General features: G+C 49.6%; 1 protein-coding gene across 2 annotated transcripts in view; it reads left to right on the top strand.

Moving 5' to 3' along the window:
* The window catches only part of LOC116829001 (protein-arginine deiminase type-3-like), a 37,798-nt gene extending 28,590 nt beyond the window's left edge, over window positions 1-9,208 (top strand). For both annotated transcript variants that reach the window (XM_032787568.2, XM_032787566.2), the window contains exons 11-16: window positions 645-796; window positions 2,841-2,985; window positions 3,839-3,932; window positions 4,820-4,899; window positions 5,947-6,072; window positions 8,837-9,208. In XM_032787568.2, coding sequence (XP_032643459.1) covers window positions 645-796; window positions 2,841-2,985; window positions 3,839-3,932; window positions 4,820-4,899; window positions 5,947-6,072; window positions 8,837-9,070 — 831 coding nt within the window. In that variant the 3' untranslated portion in view covers window positions 9,071-9,208. The remainder of the gene's footprint in view (window positions 1-644; window positions 797-2,840; window positions 2,986-3,838; window positions 3,933-4,819; window positions 4,900-5,946; window positions 6,073-8,836) is intronic.
* The last annotated feature ends 6,407 nt before the right edge of the window (window positions 9,209-15,615 follow it).

The raw sequence follows: 15,615 nt of genomic DNA, 5'->3' as shown, positions 1-15,615 counted from the left end.
TATCAAAATGTTTTGATCGACCCAAAACAAACTTTTCTGGGTCATTTTGTTTAGCAGAAAATGTTGAAGTATCTTATTTTTGGTGAAATAGAAAATCTGGTTTCCGTCCAGCTCTGTGCCCCTGCAATGGAATTTGGACTCCTTGGAGGGCTGTAGTACCGACTCAGGTTCTGTTCTTCACAGCCAGATGTGCAGCCCTGTTAACTTGTATTCAAAATACTAAGCATAGAGCTCTGTAGGGTTTTCCATCCACAGACCTCAAGTCATTTGCAAAGGGTGAGGGGAGAATGCCTTCATTTTACATATTGGGAAACTGAGGCACTTAGCGGCAAAGTGGCTCAACTAAGGTCTTACAGGGAGTTGCTGGCAGAGCTGGGAATAGACTAATGTAGGTTTGACTTGCCATGTTGTGCCCCGTCCACTGGACCACCCTCTCCACTGGACCATGGTGTCTCTTTATTTGGCCACTCCAGACAGAGCTTTTAGCACCAACACCAGCCCCATAAGGCTGCAACTTTACCTGCTTCAGTTGCAGCACGTGTAATGTATCTGGTGTCACATACCCATTTAAGGCCTCGGCCTCACCTTGTCTGAGTTACGCAATTCACTGCTCTCAATTTCATTGTCATCTTGTTCCCTGGAAGGGCCCTGATTTTGGCTACGTGACCCGACAACCTTATAATGAAAGTGTCTCCAGCCTCGACTCTTTTGGGAACCTGGAAGTCAGCCCTCCAGTGACCGTCAAAGGGAAGGAGTATCCCCTGGGGAGGATCCTCATTGGCAGCAGCTTCCCCAGGTGAGAGGCGTGAGCCTGGTTCGGGACACCTTGAGCTCAGCTAGGAGGAGACACAATAGTAGTTGTGGCAACAAGACAAAGTTACACGTGCTACAGCTTTCCAGGTGTACCAGTGGAATATCAGTGCCAGGGGAGCGGAGGATGAAGGGAAGCTTGGCAGTAGGGAAAGTGACAGCTCTGGATATAGACACACAGAGAAAGGGGTACAACCTACTCCCATCCCACAGCAAGACGGATATTTAACAACTGAATTGCTCGTTCGAGCGAATTCCTCCATGCCTACTGCTGCAGTCCTTCACTTAATTCATCACAGAACTGTCTTACACTGGTGGAGCACCTACTCATCAGGATTATAATTTATTATTTGCATTGTGGTAGGAAGCAGGAGCCCCAGTCTTGGGCCAGGATCCGATTGTGCTGGGTGCTGTACAAACAGCGAACAAAAAGCTGGTCTTGGTGCCAAAAAGCTGACAGAAGAACCTTATGACATGCCCCGCACCACAGGGACATTCAAGTATTTTAACCACTGGGTCTATCTTTAACGGGCATCCCTTATTTGATGCCTAATGTCCTGCAACTAGTATCCAGTCAAGCTACCCAGAAGCATCTGATGAACTAATCAGTGTGTGGTCAAGCAACAGTTATGTCCAGGCTTCTGTAGTGATACAAGTCTCTGATCTGGCCACATTGAAATGGGGGATCACTTGCAAAGTTAGTTTTTTTTTTTTTCCCATATTTGGCCTAGGGATTTTCTGTGTGTCCTTGCGACATGTCCCTGGGACTGCCACGGACATTCAGACTTGAAGTGAGGGATAAGTTTTTAACAGTGAGAGTCATTAACCATTAGAACAATTTACCAAGGGTCCTGGTGGATTCCCCAGTGAGAGACACGCTTTTGACCATACGCAGGGGTAGGGGCAGCACTGTCTGCTGAGGTGAGGAGGACGTGCTGGGAGAACCTGGAGGGCCCAATCGACCATACACAGAGCTTGAGGAAGAGACCAAAGACATTACTTCACCCGCCTTGTCGCTCTAATATCCGGAGACCAACACGACTACAACAACACTGCATACAACCGTGGTAGAACCATAGACATGTGGGGCTGAAAGGGACCTTTGAGGTCATCTAGTCCACCTCCCTGCGCTAAGGCAAGATTAGCCACACCTAGAGATTAAGCCTCGTGCTGGGCGCTGCACAGACGTCGCTAATGAAAAGACAGGCTGCAAGCCCTTGGCGGAAGCGGCCAAATAAAGCAGCATCAACAGGAACCCTGGCCTGATGGAGGCGGATTCTAGACGCACATTAGACAAGGTGCAGTTGAGACGATTTCGAGATGACTCGAGTTGTTGGCCTCAGCTTCCTGGCAACGTATTACGTAAACCACCAAGTAGTGTTTACACTTTGCATGGGGCGATCAAGTTAGCAGTGACACACCTACCACTGATCTAGAGTTTATCGGCCTTTAGTGCTAGACGAAGGGAATCTGGGGTCACAGACACGCCATGACAAGGGGGCCCATGTCCCATCTCCATTTCATGGTGTTGCTCCCTGCTCGGAGTGAGGGTGGCCTACCCTGCCCTCCCACAGAGGCAGGAGAAAGAGTAGCCCTCTCCTAACTCCTACCCCAGTACTTACCCCAGGAGCTGTTGGGTATGTGACTAGGTCAGAACTGCTGCACTCTTCTCCTCTTGCCACACCCAGGGTTGCTGGCTGGGCGGGGCCCCCAGATCAGCTGGTCATAGAGTTAGCTCCTCACTGAGCTGCACGGGGCTGTTCTTCTCAGAGCAGTTGTTTCAGGTTCTCGGCAAATTCAGGCAGACGTCCCTGCCTGAGTTACACTCGTCTCATGTTTTCAAGCTTTCCTCTGCAGCCGTGCGGGCTTTGAAACGTACTTTCATCTGACTTTCCGGTGAGGTGGGCGGGGCCTAGCCAAGAGCCTGTGACATTTATGCCTTAATTTGGCCCTGTCCACCTTGCGTCCCAATTCTGTTCTTAACTGAAGAATGAGTCTGGCTCTTCTCCTTGCTTCCCTGTGGCCTCTAGGATTGGTGGCAGGAGGATGACAAAGGCCGTCCGGAACTTCCTCTGTGCCCAGAAAGTGCAGGCCCCTGTGGAGCTCTACGCCGACTGGTTGTGTGTGGGTCACGTGGATGAATTCTTGAGCTTTGTCCCAGCTCCAGGCAGACAGGTACTGCGCGCTGGGCGGGATGTCCGGGACCAGCCCCGGGCAGATGGGCGCTGGGCAGGACGTCTGGGACCAGCTGTCCCTTCTTTTCCATGAGACCAAGTTTTCCTAGAATGTGTCTAGCACCAAACCAGGCATAACCCGGTCTGGGATGGTAACAACACTGACATGGTGCTGTAGGAACTAGATCAGTGGCCTCATGATTCAGAACGTGTCCACGTGCACAGTGCATGTGTGAATGCAGGGGGCCAGCTGGACCCCAGCAAACAAGGACTTAGCATCTGCTTCACCCTCCCCTTGAACAAGCACTCAGGAGGAAGGGCTCTGAGAGGCTGCTTGGGGGCAAGGGGTGGTGGTGATCACACCTCTGAGAAGATCAGGCTGAACTGAGTGGAGCTCTGTTGATTTAGCCCAGCTGAGGAGCTGGCTGTCTATAGACTTAACCCTTTATGAACTACGCAGGCAAATACTCTTACCAGTAAGAAAACTGAGGCATAAACTGTACCTTACTCAAATGCCAAAGGATAAGTCAGTGTCCAGTTTGAAGCTCCTGAATTCCAGTTCCATCCTCAAGCCCCCAGAGCACACATCTGCTCCAGCACTGCCATGTGCTTTCTAGACACTTGTACATTTTAGGGAGGTAAAAACATGTGGCACTCTGCTCTGCAAGATCCCTCTTTTCCAAGCTGAATTTACCTCGCTCCAGGGAGAGTGTAATGAGTGTGGGTACCACACCTGTTCATCCAGACTATTGCAACCGCTCCTTGTAGACTGAACCCACTGGGCAGAGGGTCTGTAATGTGCAATATGAGTGAATGGCAAAGATCTGTCACTGAACTGGTTTGTCTCTCGACAGGGTTTCCGGCTGCTCTTAGCCAGCCCCAGTGCCTGTTACAAGCTGTTCAGAGAGAAGCAGGAAGAGGGCTATGGAGAAGCCAGGCTGTTTGAAGGTAGGATAGCTCAGCTTTTTTCTCTCTCCTGCACCACTTCACACTTTAGAACAAACTATCCGGAAGTTTCTGTCCGTGGTGAACCTCAACAAGCTGTTCTACAGGCACAGGACAGCTCAGCAAAGAGCCGCTCAAAAACTTCCTGTCAAAACTGTTTTAATGGAAAATCTTCAATTACAGGAAATTTTGTTGAGGAAAAAGTTTATTCCCCTCATGCCCCCAGAAAAAGGTAAAATTTTCCTCTTTGGTTGTGCTGTGTGGTGCCTCATGTGCAAATCTTCTCTATAGACTAGGCTCCTGGAATAAATGACATCTCCCAGGCTACACCATGGCCAGGGGTGCCCATGATGCACTGCAGTCTCACCTCTTGAAGAGAGGAGGCAGTGCATCATGGGACATGTAATCCTTCCAAGGTACCTAATCAGTTGAGAAGAAAGAGTTTGAGGCACCTGAATTACAACCACCATGAAGCATGACAGCAGCATATATCTTTTGAGTTTTAATTTTTTGGTATTCATAGAATATCAGAGTTGGAAGGGACTTCAGGAGATCATCTAGTCCAACCCCTACTCAAAGCAGGACCACTCCCCAGACAGATTTTTATCCCAGTTCTCTAAATGGCCCCCTGAAGGATTGAACTCACAACTGTGGGTTTAGCAAGCCAATGCTCAAACCACTGAGCTATCCCTCCCCCCTCTAAATTTTCCCTGTCAAAAATTTTGACATAAATGACACTTTGTCACAACTTCCCCTGGGAAAAAGAAACCATTTTCCAACCAGCTGAAACAAGGCTCTTGGATCGATCTATAGATGCACGTGGGTTACATGTACATCCCTGCTTAGCGTGTGAATTTTCATTCATCTGTTAAATTTCTTTCTTCTTACAGAGTTAGAGACAGTCACCACCACAACAATAGATGAGATTCTGGCCAATGAAACCCTGAGGAGGGAGAACGACTACGTTCAGGTAGGGACAGAAGACAGCGATAACTCAGCGATATTGGATGCTGGACTCTGGTCACCCGATTGATCCTTCTGTCCATCTAGGTGCCGGTGTAAGAACCGATCACTGTTGCATGTGAGAACCTTACTGAAAATGCCTGGTTGGAAGCAGTTCGTGGCAGACTGGAGATGTGGCCTAGAGAGGCTGCTTTAAGGGGACTGCTCACAATATACACAGCCACGTTGAAAATGGGATTTTGCCACTACTAAGAAAATCTGACTTTTTTGAGATTCTTGCACTCAGACCGTCCCGTTTTTACACACAATGGGCCGTGCTCTAGCTCAACGGGGATGAAGTACTGAGTGAAAATGGGTTATTTATGAAGGGAAGAGGAGGTGGTTTTGTGGCCAAAGTAGCGGAAATGGTTGTGTCCAACAATGAGCAGGTCAGGGCTACTGCACTGCAACCCTCGGGGCAGCTGAGAGAGACAGGGCTGCCTGGGGGGGACAGTGGAGCAATTTGCCCCGGACTCCGCAGGGGCCCCATGAGGCCTGGCCTGGCAGCAGTCCGGGTCTTCGGTGGCATTTCGGCAGCGGGGGGCCCTTCAGTGCTGCCGAAGACGCGGAGTGACTGAAGGGCCCCCCGCCACTGAAGGCCGAAGACCTGGAACATCACTGGTGAGTACAAGCACCCCAGCTCCCCCGCTTTGCCCCAGGCCCCCTGAATCCTCTGGGCGGCCCTGGAGACAGCATGGGAAGCACTGAGCATGTCCAGATTGACAGTGGAGCTGGAGAAGCAGTGAAGTACCCAGGGAAGACTTTGCCTCGATTTATCTCAGATCTGATATGAGGCCCTAGCAAGGGGAGTTGGGTTCATGGCTGGGTTTCAGGTTTCACATGCCGCCACAACCGTCCCTCCAGGTGAGGTTCTGTCTCCATTTTGATTCCCAATTTACTTCCATCCCACGTCATCTCTTACTGAAGAGACAGCAAAAACGCTGCCTCTCCAATCTGCTCCTCCCAGAGCTACCTGTAGCAGGAACAGTTTTGTGACCTTGTCCTTCCACCCCAGAGCTGCATCGACTGGAACAGAGACATCCTGAAACAGGAGTTGGGCCTGAGCGAGAAAGACATCATCGACCTCCCCCAGCTCTTCAGGGTAATCAACAAGAAAGCCAGTGCTTTCTTCCCAGACATGGTAAGAGTCGTGGGAATAAGGGCCTCTTCCGTTTTCTTGCATTTCTAGGGCTTAAAAAATAGGTTTTGGCTCAGATGAAATGTTTCATTTTAGACTATTTTTAAATAGTTCTGATTTAAAAACGCAAAACTAAAAGGAAATCTTGCAACAAAAAGTCCCTTTTTAGTGAAAAAATCAAAACATTTAAAAAATGTCAAAACAAAACACTGAGTTTCTGCAGACTTTTGTTTTGTTTCTCCAATTTGGCCAAACCAACCAGAATTCACAAAAATGTCAGTGTTACCAAATCTGCATTTTTCACCAGAAAAACAGTTTCACCTGAAAAATTTCATCCAGTCCTACCGGATTCTTCTCCGGGGACTGGGTTTCGCTGAAAACATTCAAACCTTGCTGAATACAAGGCTAATCTTCATTACAAGTCCTCCTCCTCCTCGGACAGCCCCTTCAGAGTCCAGCCTCCTTCATAGTGTTGTCAGCTCTTGTAATTTTATTGGGATCACTGTTGCCAACTCACGATTCTGGGGCAGCTGTTTTTCCTTAAAGCGCCAACCACTGGAGTCAAGTGACTGCATGAGAATCTCTTCTTTTTCGCTTCATAACCCTCATGGTTGTGAAGGAAAGCTGAACATGTGAAGTCCCGTGATGGCTTGGAAGACAGAGACAAATCCAAAAAAAGTCAGCGTTGCATGATTTTTCAGACAGTGTGATAGGATTTGGGGTTTTGTGGGGGGAGGGGGTGCACACGCTGATTCATCTTAGGGTTGACAATGGTGCTTTAATTAACAGTACCTAGAGCGTTTCATCGGGAGATTGCAAAGCACTTTGCAAAGGAGACGAGTATCATTACACCCATTTTACAGATGGGGGAAAAGGAAGACCTAGAGTGAGGAAGAGACTTGCCCAAGCAAGCAAGGGGTGGAGCTGGGAATAGAAGCCATATCTCCTGAGTCTCAGGATAGTTGCTTTTTCCATGAGACAATGCTGCCTCCTTTAGGTGCCTGGCCATCTTCTGGGCCCACTCCAAAGCTCAATTAAAGTCACTGGAAACCTTTCCATTGACTCAGGCACATCAGGGTAGGGGCTGTGTTCAGACAGCGCTCAGCACCATGGGGTCCTGATCTTAGCCCCTAGGCACCACCGTGATAATTAGTGATTCGTAATTAAAAATAACTGAAAATAAAAGTGGATCCTAAAATGGTACGTTAGAGTTTGCCTGGGAAGTGCTGCCTCCTGTCTATGCAGAACAGCAAAATCGTTCTCTTCTGCCATGCTGGAGCGAGAAGTTCTGATCGAGGCAGCCTGCTAAAAATAGAAGCAGGAGGGGGCAGCCACCCTGAGAACATGCCTTGGATTTCAGCGACGCTTCTATTTTTAGTGCACTAGCTCAGTCAGCGCTAGAGTGGGTACGTCTCCGCAAGCTGGAAATCCCACCTCCCACTCTAGCATAGTCACGCTGCAATAAGAGCCGAGGCAGGGCTGTGGCTGACCTGGGTCAGTGGACTTGGGCATACATGGTTCAGGCTACCGGGCTATAAAATAGCAGTGTAGACATTTGGGCTTGAACCCCTGTGAGGTGGGGGAGTCTCAGAGCCCAGGCTCCTGCCCAAGCCCAAATATCTACACTGCTAGTTTTAGCCTTGCAGCCCGAGTCAGCTGACCCAGGCTCTGAGACTCGGCGCTACAGGGTTTTTATTGCAGTGTAGGCATAGCCAAGGAGACCTCAGCAGAGACTAGCTAACGCTGGTTGCAGCATGGCCAGGGACACCCATGGGAGTCGCGTTCCATTAACTGTACAATATTTTCTATGAGAATGGAGACCCTCTCTGCTGCTTGATGGCTAAACACAATCCAATTGGCTCAGGCAAGGCCACGTGAGTCAAAACTCTTTTATCCATAAGTTAGGAACTGAAGAAATTACACTAAGAACAGGAGTATGTGTGGCACCTTAGAGACTAACAGGGTTGTGAGTTCAATCCTTAAGGGAGCCATTTGGGGAATTGGGGTAAAAATCTGGGGATGGGTCCTGCTTTGAGCAAGGGGTTGGAGTAGACACCTCCTGAAATCCCTTCCAACCCTGATATTCTATGATTTATTTAAGCATAAGCTTTCGTGGGCTACAGCCCACTTCACCAGATGCATAGAACAGAACACTGGTCACATGTTGTCTTGCTTCTTCCCATTTCCAGCTGCTACACTGTATTTAAGAACGGCTCAGCTACCTTGATTTCCCTATTGTCCTTGTCCAGGAGGGCAATTGCTCTTGGTGCCACGGGGATGGTGGGTGGTGGCATGGACCCTCTCTCCTGCCGTACACATTGACACATGGGAAGGGAAGCATTCTTCCAGTCTCAAACAGGAGAGGGAGCTAGTGCCTCTGAGAATTTCAGTATTAAGCTGTGGCCCAACTTTGAGATCCTCAGCTCAGAAATATTCAGCAACCCCCAAGTTCTGGGTGGGACTCGTCAGTGCACTGCCTCGAGGGTCTGTATAACAAGGAGTCAATATACTACGCCTTGTTTAAAAAAAAAAAAAATTTCAGTAGCAGAGGGGCTTATGCCAAACTTTGGGGTGTCTGGATCTGCAGCTGAGTTTTGTGCCTTGAGTCTTCACTGTATCCCCCAACAGTTGGCTGTGCAATCTCTTTCTTGTCCTCACACTGGAGTTATGCAGAAGACACTGCAGTGAAAATCCTTAAAGGAATGCGTCTGGCTGTTGTAACAGTATATTTGGTGCTCCCATCCTGTCTTTCCTCTTCTGGCTGCAGGTGAACATGATTGTCTTGGGGAAACACCTGGGCATCCCGAAGCCATTTGGGCCGACGGTCGATGGGCGGTGCTGCCTGGAAGAGAGCGTTCGCTCCCTGCTGGAGCCGCTGGGGCTGACCTGCACCTTCATCAATGACTTTTTCGCTTATCACACTCTAGAAGGGGAGGTCCACTGCGGCACCAACGTCCGCAGGAAACCCTTCTCCTTCAAGTGGTGGAACATGATCCCCTGAGCAGAGGGGGTGATATAAAACTCATTGCTTTTTTCAAGAGGAGGGAACAAAAGCCGAATGTGACCTACAGTTTCCTGGGGTTCACTTCACCCACCACTGAATTTGTAACTTCAATAAAAACACTGCTTTCTAAAGAAACCCCTTACTAACCTGCATAGGAAATCGCTAGCTACCCCATCCTCTTCCCAGCCGCACGAGTCGGACAGTTTGCTGGGACTGTAATCCCCTTCTTGCCTCTCATCAAATATAGGACCTTAAAGAGGTGTGTCTCACCTAATTTATTACAGCTACCTGGGTACCTATAAGGCCCCCAATCACCATGTATTTATCCTCATCTGTGTGCTAGAGAAGTATTATCAGCCCCATTTTATAGATGGGGAAATTGAGGCACATAACGGTTAAGTGATGTGGCCAAGGTCACACAGGAAGACTGTACCAGAGCCAGGAACAGAACAGTCTAGTGTCCCAGTTCTGTGCCTTAACTACAGCTGACTGGAGGATGACAATTCCCTCACATGGCAACTTTGAAGATTTTTGAAGGGAGGCAGGCAGTGGGGAAGGCATTGAGCTGGGATGCAGAAGACAAGTCCCTGTTCGGCCTCATTCAAAGCAGATTGTTTTCATCTCAGCTCACTCTGATTCAGGGTGTAAACCTGGATCTCCCACATTCCAAGCTTGTGCCCTAACCACCAGGCTACAGAGTCTCTCCCTCGTCCCTGTTTCAGCTTTGATGAAACTACATATTTTGTTGAAAAAAGCCAACTCCAGCTTCAAGCACGAGGCTCCACTTCTGCTACAGAAAGCAAAAGCTACAAGTTAGGGAGAGTAGTCAGATCTGAACCTGTCTGCTTGGGCTCGCTCCTCTACCCATTCGCTGGGGGAGCTGCAACTTTCTATGCAAGGTTGGTTTTTGTTTTTTTTTTAGTTGGTTTGTCATTTAAGGCAGTGGTTCTCAACCAGGGGTACGTGGATCCTGGGGGATACGCAACGGTCTTCCAAGGGTACATCAACTCATCTAGCTCTTCGCCTAATTTTACAACAGGCTACACAAAAAGTACTAGCGAAGTCGGTACAAACTAAAATCTCATACATAATGACTTGTTCATACTGCTCTATACACTGAAATGTAAGTACAATATTTATAGTCCAGTTGATTTATTTTAGAATTAGAGGGTAAAAATGAGAAAGTCCGCAATTTCTTCAGTAGTTGTGTGCTGTGACACTTTAGGCCTGATTTTGTAAGCAACTATCGGGGGGTAGCAGTATTAGTCTGGATCTGTAAAAGCAGCAGAGTCCTATGGCACGTGTTGGAGCATGAGCTTTCGTGGGTGAATACCCACTTTGTCGGATGCATGTAGTGAAAATTTCCAGGGGCAGGTATATATATGCAAACAAGAAGCAGGCTAGAGATAACAAGCTAGTTCAATCAGGGAGGATGAGGCCCTCTAAGCAACTAGTTACGTGTAGTGAAACTTGGGGTGCATAAGACAAAGTTCTTTGAGTACTTAAGCACAGGGGCCTCCTCACAACCACACCTTACTGCCTTACAAGGCGGCAAGCGGCCTGCAGGGCTGTAGCTTTTTTCTGTTTGGAGAGTGAAGAGTATCTTTTCATCACTTCCACTCCAACCCTTCAACTTTCAGACCAGGCATGGTAATATTTCTCCCAAAGCACATCAATGGCCAGACATCCTGAGTTGGGAGAAAACACCTGACTAGATAACAAAGTTCTGAGCAACTGGAAGTTGACCAGCGTGTTGTGTTATGTGAAGTCTGAGACCTCACAGATGCATGGGGCATATAGGTTTTACATACACAGGGAACTCTTCTTGTGGCAGGGCAATAGCTGCTGAGTCAGAGTCTGGGCATAGTGTATTCTGTAGTCATACCCTTAAGCTCCTTGTAAAATCTCTTTGCGAGGGCAAAACAAAGTGTGTGTTCTTACCCTGCGGTGGCTAACACGATCACTTAATTAGCTGTTACCATTCAAGAAAGAAATCTTAGTCACTGTGGATATTTCTCTGAAAACAGTGCAATGCACAGCAGCAGTCAAAATGCTAACAGACTGTTAGGATTAACTATTAGGAAAGGTATGCAATGATACGTGTCACAGAGTGTGGGGGAGCACAAGGCCCTGCACCCCCGGCTTCCTGCGATTTACCAGGACTCTCAGCCAGCCAGTAAAGCAGAAGGTTTATTTGGACGACAGGAACACAGTCCGAGACAGGTCTTGCAGGCACAGACAGCAGGACCCCCTTTAATTAGAGCCATCTGGGGGCCTCAGGGAGGGCACAGCCCTGTTGGGAAGCCCAAGCCCCATCGGGTGTCCCTTTCTCTTTCCAGCCAGCTTCCAAAACTGAAAAAAAAACCCTCCAGGCCCTCCTTCTCTGGCCTTTGTCTCTTTCCCCGGCCAGGAGGTCACCTGATCTCTCGGTCTCCAACACCATTAGTTGCCACCTTTGCAGAGGAGGGGCCCAGGCCATCAGTTGCTAGGAGACAGTGTGTCAGGCATTTAGGTGCACTGGCCCTTTGCTCTGCAGCACCATACCCCCTTATCCCACCACCTGGATACTTAAGAACTGCATGGGGCAACCTGAGGCACCAACACCGTCTTGAGAGAAAATATTAAGAACATTCCCAGTTTTTCACAATAAGAAAAATATCATACCCCCACTAGGAAAGGTCCAGCAATGAGGATTAGGCAAGTGGTCAAGGATGCAACCCCATGCTTGGGATGACCCTTAGCTTCTGACTGCCAGAAGATGGGAGAGGAAGATGGGTGGATCTCTCCGAAATTGCCCTGTTTGTTCTATACACTGCCCCGAAGGTCTGGTACTAGGCCTTGTCAGACATGGTCCGTTGGTCTGACACAACATGACTGTCTTTACGATACAATATCGCAGTGAAGACAAAGCAGTTGGTAGCTTTCACCTGTGGTGCAAGCCAAGGGAAAGACTATGAGGAAGCCTAGGATACAATTTTTTTTTTTTAAAAGATCTCAGTGGAGGAGGTGAATAAAGGGCAGAATTAAACATGCAGCATTTTTCTCACCCAGCTGTTTGTGAGCCAGCATGTGTCTGAATGAGCTATTTAATTTAAGAGCTAGCCAACGCCATCGCAGTCCGAACGGCAGTGCAATATCCACTTTGGATAAACTCTTCCAAAAGCTGCTGCTTCTATACACCGGTGCAGATCTAAACAGTAAGTTCATTGGGCCCATGGCTTCTCTGTCGGTTTTCACACAGATTCAGCTCGTTTGATTTCCAGTAGGGTCAATCCTGACTCACAACTATGAGAGAAGAGAATTGGGCCTATTGCATTCCTGGCTTACCAGCTTCATTTGGCTTGGAAGAGAACCGATCCGATCCACCAGCGGACTGTGCTAGGATGTGCTTGGTGAGGTGCTTCTGCCCTCTACTGGCTGATCCAGCATGGACTTTTGTCTTTTGGTTAAAGCAGAAGATGCAAATTAGAGATTATGTCTGGATTCCTTATTCCTCCTGGTCGTTAGGAGCGGCAGAACAGAGCAGCCCTAGAAAGGCAGAATGCCCAGAATATTGGCGACATCCCACTTCAGCCAGGAACTAGCAAACCTGCCCTCCCTCTCTGCGTCAATCTGGAAATCTGCTCCCACTCCCATCGCCTGTCCTCCACCTACGCCCTGTCTGCCACTGGACCAAAGTGGCTTGATATGCATTACTGGGGGCATGATTGCATCCCCCTGCCGCACACCCTTGATACAGCTGCCGCCACGTATGCGAGGAGCATTTTCATTGCCGCTCACCTTCTTCCTTCACTGAGGGACCCGACCACCTGGCTGCAGCCTGGGGCCAATGCTACAGACCCGCCTGCCATTTGCTTTAATCCGTTCCACTGCTCCTCAGCTGATTTTACCTGCTTGCCTTGGCTCACCCCTCTACCTACATTCAGGCTGCTGGACTGGTCACCACCACTTTCCCACTGTCCATCCCTCACACCTGTCCTCACTACCTCCCTCCCCCAACCCAGCCTCTCCAGCTCTCACGTCCCATGCCTCAGAGCCACAACCCAAAGCCCCCACCCCCGCATACACACACAGACATGCTCCAACACGTGCACACCCAGTTTACGTAGCCACATGTTCTTGTAACCTTCATCTTCCCTCAGGCTTGATTGTTCCTACTGCCCATCTCTAAAAGCAGCTCTTTGGGCTGGAACCATGCCGGACTGCTTCACAGAATGCCTAGCCCACTTCCCATGCTGTAGGAACACATTCATAGGAGCTGCCAGGACGGGTCAGACCCGGGATCCGTAGAGTCCAGTGTTCTGTCTGGCACACTGGCTGGTAGGGTTGCCAGGCGGCTGGTTTTCAACCACAATGCCTGGTAGAAAAGGGTCCCTGGCGGCTCTGGTCAGCACCGCAGCGGGGCTAAGGCAGGCTCCTTGCCTGTACTGGCTCCACGTGGCTCCCAGAAGCAGCTGGCATGTCCCTGTGGCCCCCAGGCGCAGGTGCGATAGGAGCACCATGGCCAATGGGAGCTGCAGAGGCAGTGCCTGCGGACATGGGTAGCACACACTCTGCAGAGCGGCCTGGCCACCTCTGCGCCTAGCAGGCAAAAGTACCGGCCGGCACTGGGAGCCTGCCTTAGCCCTGCTGTGCTACCAAGCGCCTGAGGTAAGTGCCACCTGACTGGAGCCTGAACCCCCACCTACACTCCAACCTGCAACCAGAACCCCCTCCTACACCTTAACTCCCTCCCAGAGCCTGCACCCTAACCCCCATCCCAGCCCTGAGCCCCCTCCTGGAGCCTGCACCCCAAGCCCTCATCCTCAGCCCCACCCCCACCCCAGAGCCCATACCCCCTCCCATACCCGAACCCCCCACCCCAGCCTTGAGCCTACTCCCAGAACCTCACTTCTGGCCCCACCACAGAGCCTGCCCCCCAACCCCCTGCCCCAGCCCAGTGAAAGTGAGGGTGGGGGAGAGCAAGAGATGGAGGGGGGGTCAGATGGCGTGAGTGGAGAGTAGGGCCTCAGGGGTGGGGCAGGGGCAGGACAAGGGTGTTTGGTTTTGTGATTAGAAAGTTGGCGACCCTACTGGTCAGTATTAAATGGTTCACAGGAAGAGCATGACACCCTGCAGTGGGCAACTAAAACAGAACCTATGCAAGGGGGAAATTCCTTCCTGGCCCCTGGTAGTTAGGGGCTGGAACATAGGGGTTTATATCCCCGATAAATAGAGACTTAATATACCAAATGTAAGATTAGGAAATTACAAGATATGGCTAACAACCCTCCACGGTTCATAATTCCACAGAGTACCGGGGAGAGGCAGTGAAAAAGTCAACTCATATTGTCTTGACAATTTAACAGCTTTCTAACATGGAGTCTTCACACGGAAGCACTTTAGCATGTTTAATTGGGTAAAGCAGTGAGAACGCAGAGGATCCTGGAGATGAAAGACTTTCTGATCTAACGAACCTGTTCTGTTAAGCAGACTGCAAGCGGTAATGGCCCCCAACAGACTTCTGGACCAAGCAGATTTTTGGTATCGCTTCTAGGGGTTCCTAGAGGCCTTTGGTTTTACAGGTGCAAAATTTTTTTTTTTTAACCCCATGGTTTCTCTATGTAAGAGGGCAGTCTCCTCTCACCCTCCACCCTATGTGCCGACGGGAACAAGTCACATTCGTTTTTGGGGGGGCTGACGAGAACAGGTGAGGGAATAAAGTAAGGAAAGAGCGAACATGAAAGGAGCAGTTTGGGTGGTAATACAATGCTTGAGGCATCAATTTAAGAAATCAGGGAAGAAATCTTCCAGTGCTGTTATGGTAGGGACAGCTGGCAATACTCTATGCCACGTCTTGCTCAGCAGATGCTATTCCAAGCATGACTCAGCGGAGGTACAATAACTGACTGGCGTGCCCAAGGCACAGCAACGTGGCTTTTTAATCGTTAGCCCTGCAGAGCCAGGTCAGCTCTGGGAGAGCGACCTAGACTCTATGCTGCCAACAACGTGTAACTGTTCAGCGGGAGGAAAGAATCCAGCTTACACCTCAGAGCCCTGGAGGAGTTTGCAGTGGTGGCAGCTAGGAAAACCCCCTCTCCTCCATGTTTTTACTTGTAAACTGAGCCAGTTGCTGTGGGGGACACAACTGTGGAACCTCGCCCCGCCACTTCTGTGGTCACTTCTAGAGAGCAACTGCATGTCAAGAAGAGAGGCACCGATCAGGCAGGTGAAATCTGCAGTACTGCTCTTGAAATTCCCTGTTCAGAAAGTAGGATGACAACCCACTCCCAGCTTCGACTATACAACCTGTCTTTTTCAGAGATCCCTATCAAGTTGCAGCTGAACTAAGGAGAAGACAGTGTCTGGAAGTGGGGTTGAGAGCAGGGAGAACAGAAAACTCCCATAAGCCTGCCAGATTGCTCACCCTGTAATGCACAACTTTACATCATAATGGTGTGAAGCCCAAGAGGCTTAGGATTGTCAGCTCTTCGGGGTAGGGACTGCGTTTTTGTTCTGATTATACAGTGCCTAGCACCATGGGGCCCTGTCCATGATGTAGA

This window comes from Chelonoidis abingdonii, chromosome 23, assembly GCF_003597395.2.
Source record: "Chelonoidis abingdonii isolate Lonesome George chromosome 23, CheloAbing_2.0, whole genome shotgun sequence".
In the NCBI taxonomy this organism is placed as follows: domain Eukaryota; kingdom Metazoa; phylum Chordata; order Testudines; family Testudinidae; genus Chelonoidis; species Chelonoidis abingdonii.
The sequence above is the reverse complement of the archived record's forward strand: the minus strand, read 5'-3'. Positions and strand labels throughout refer to the sequence as shown.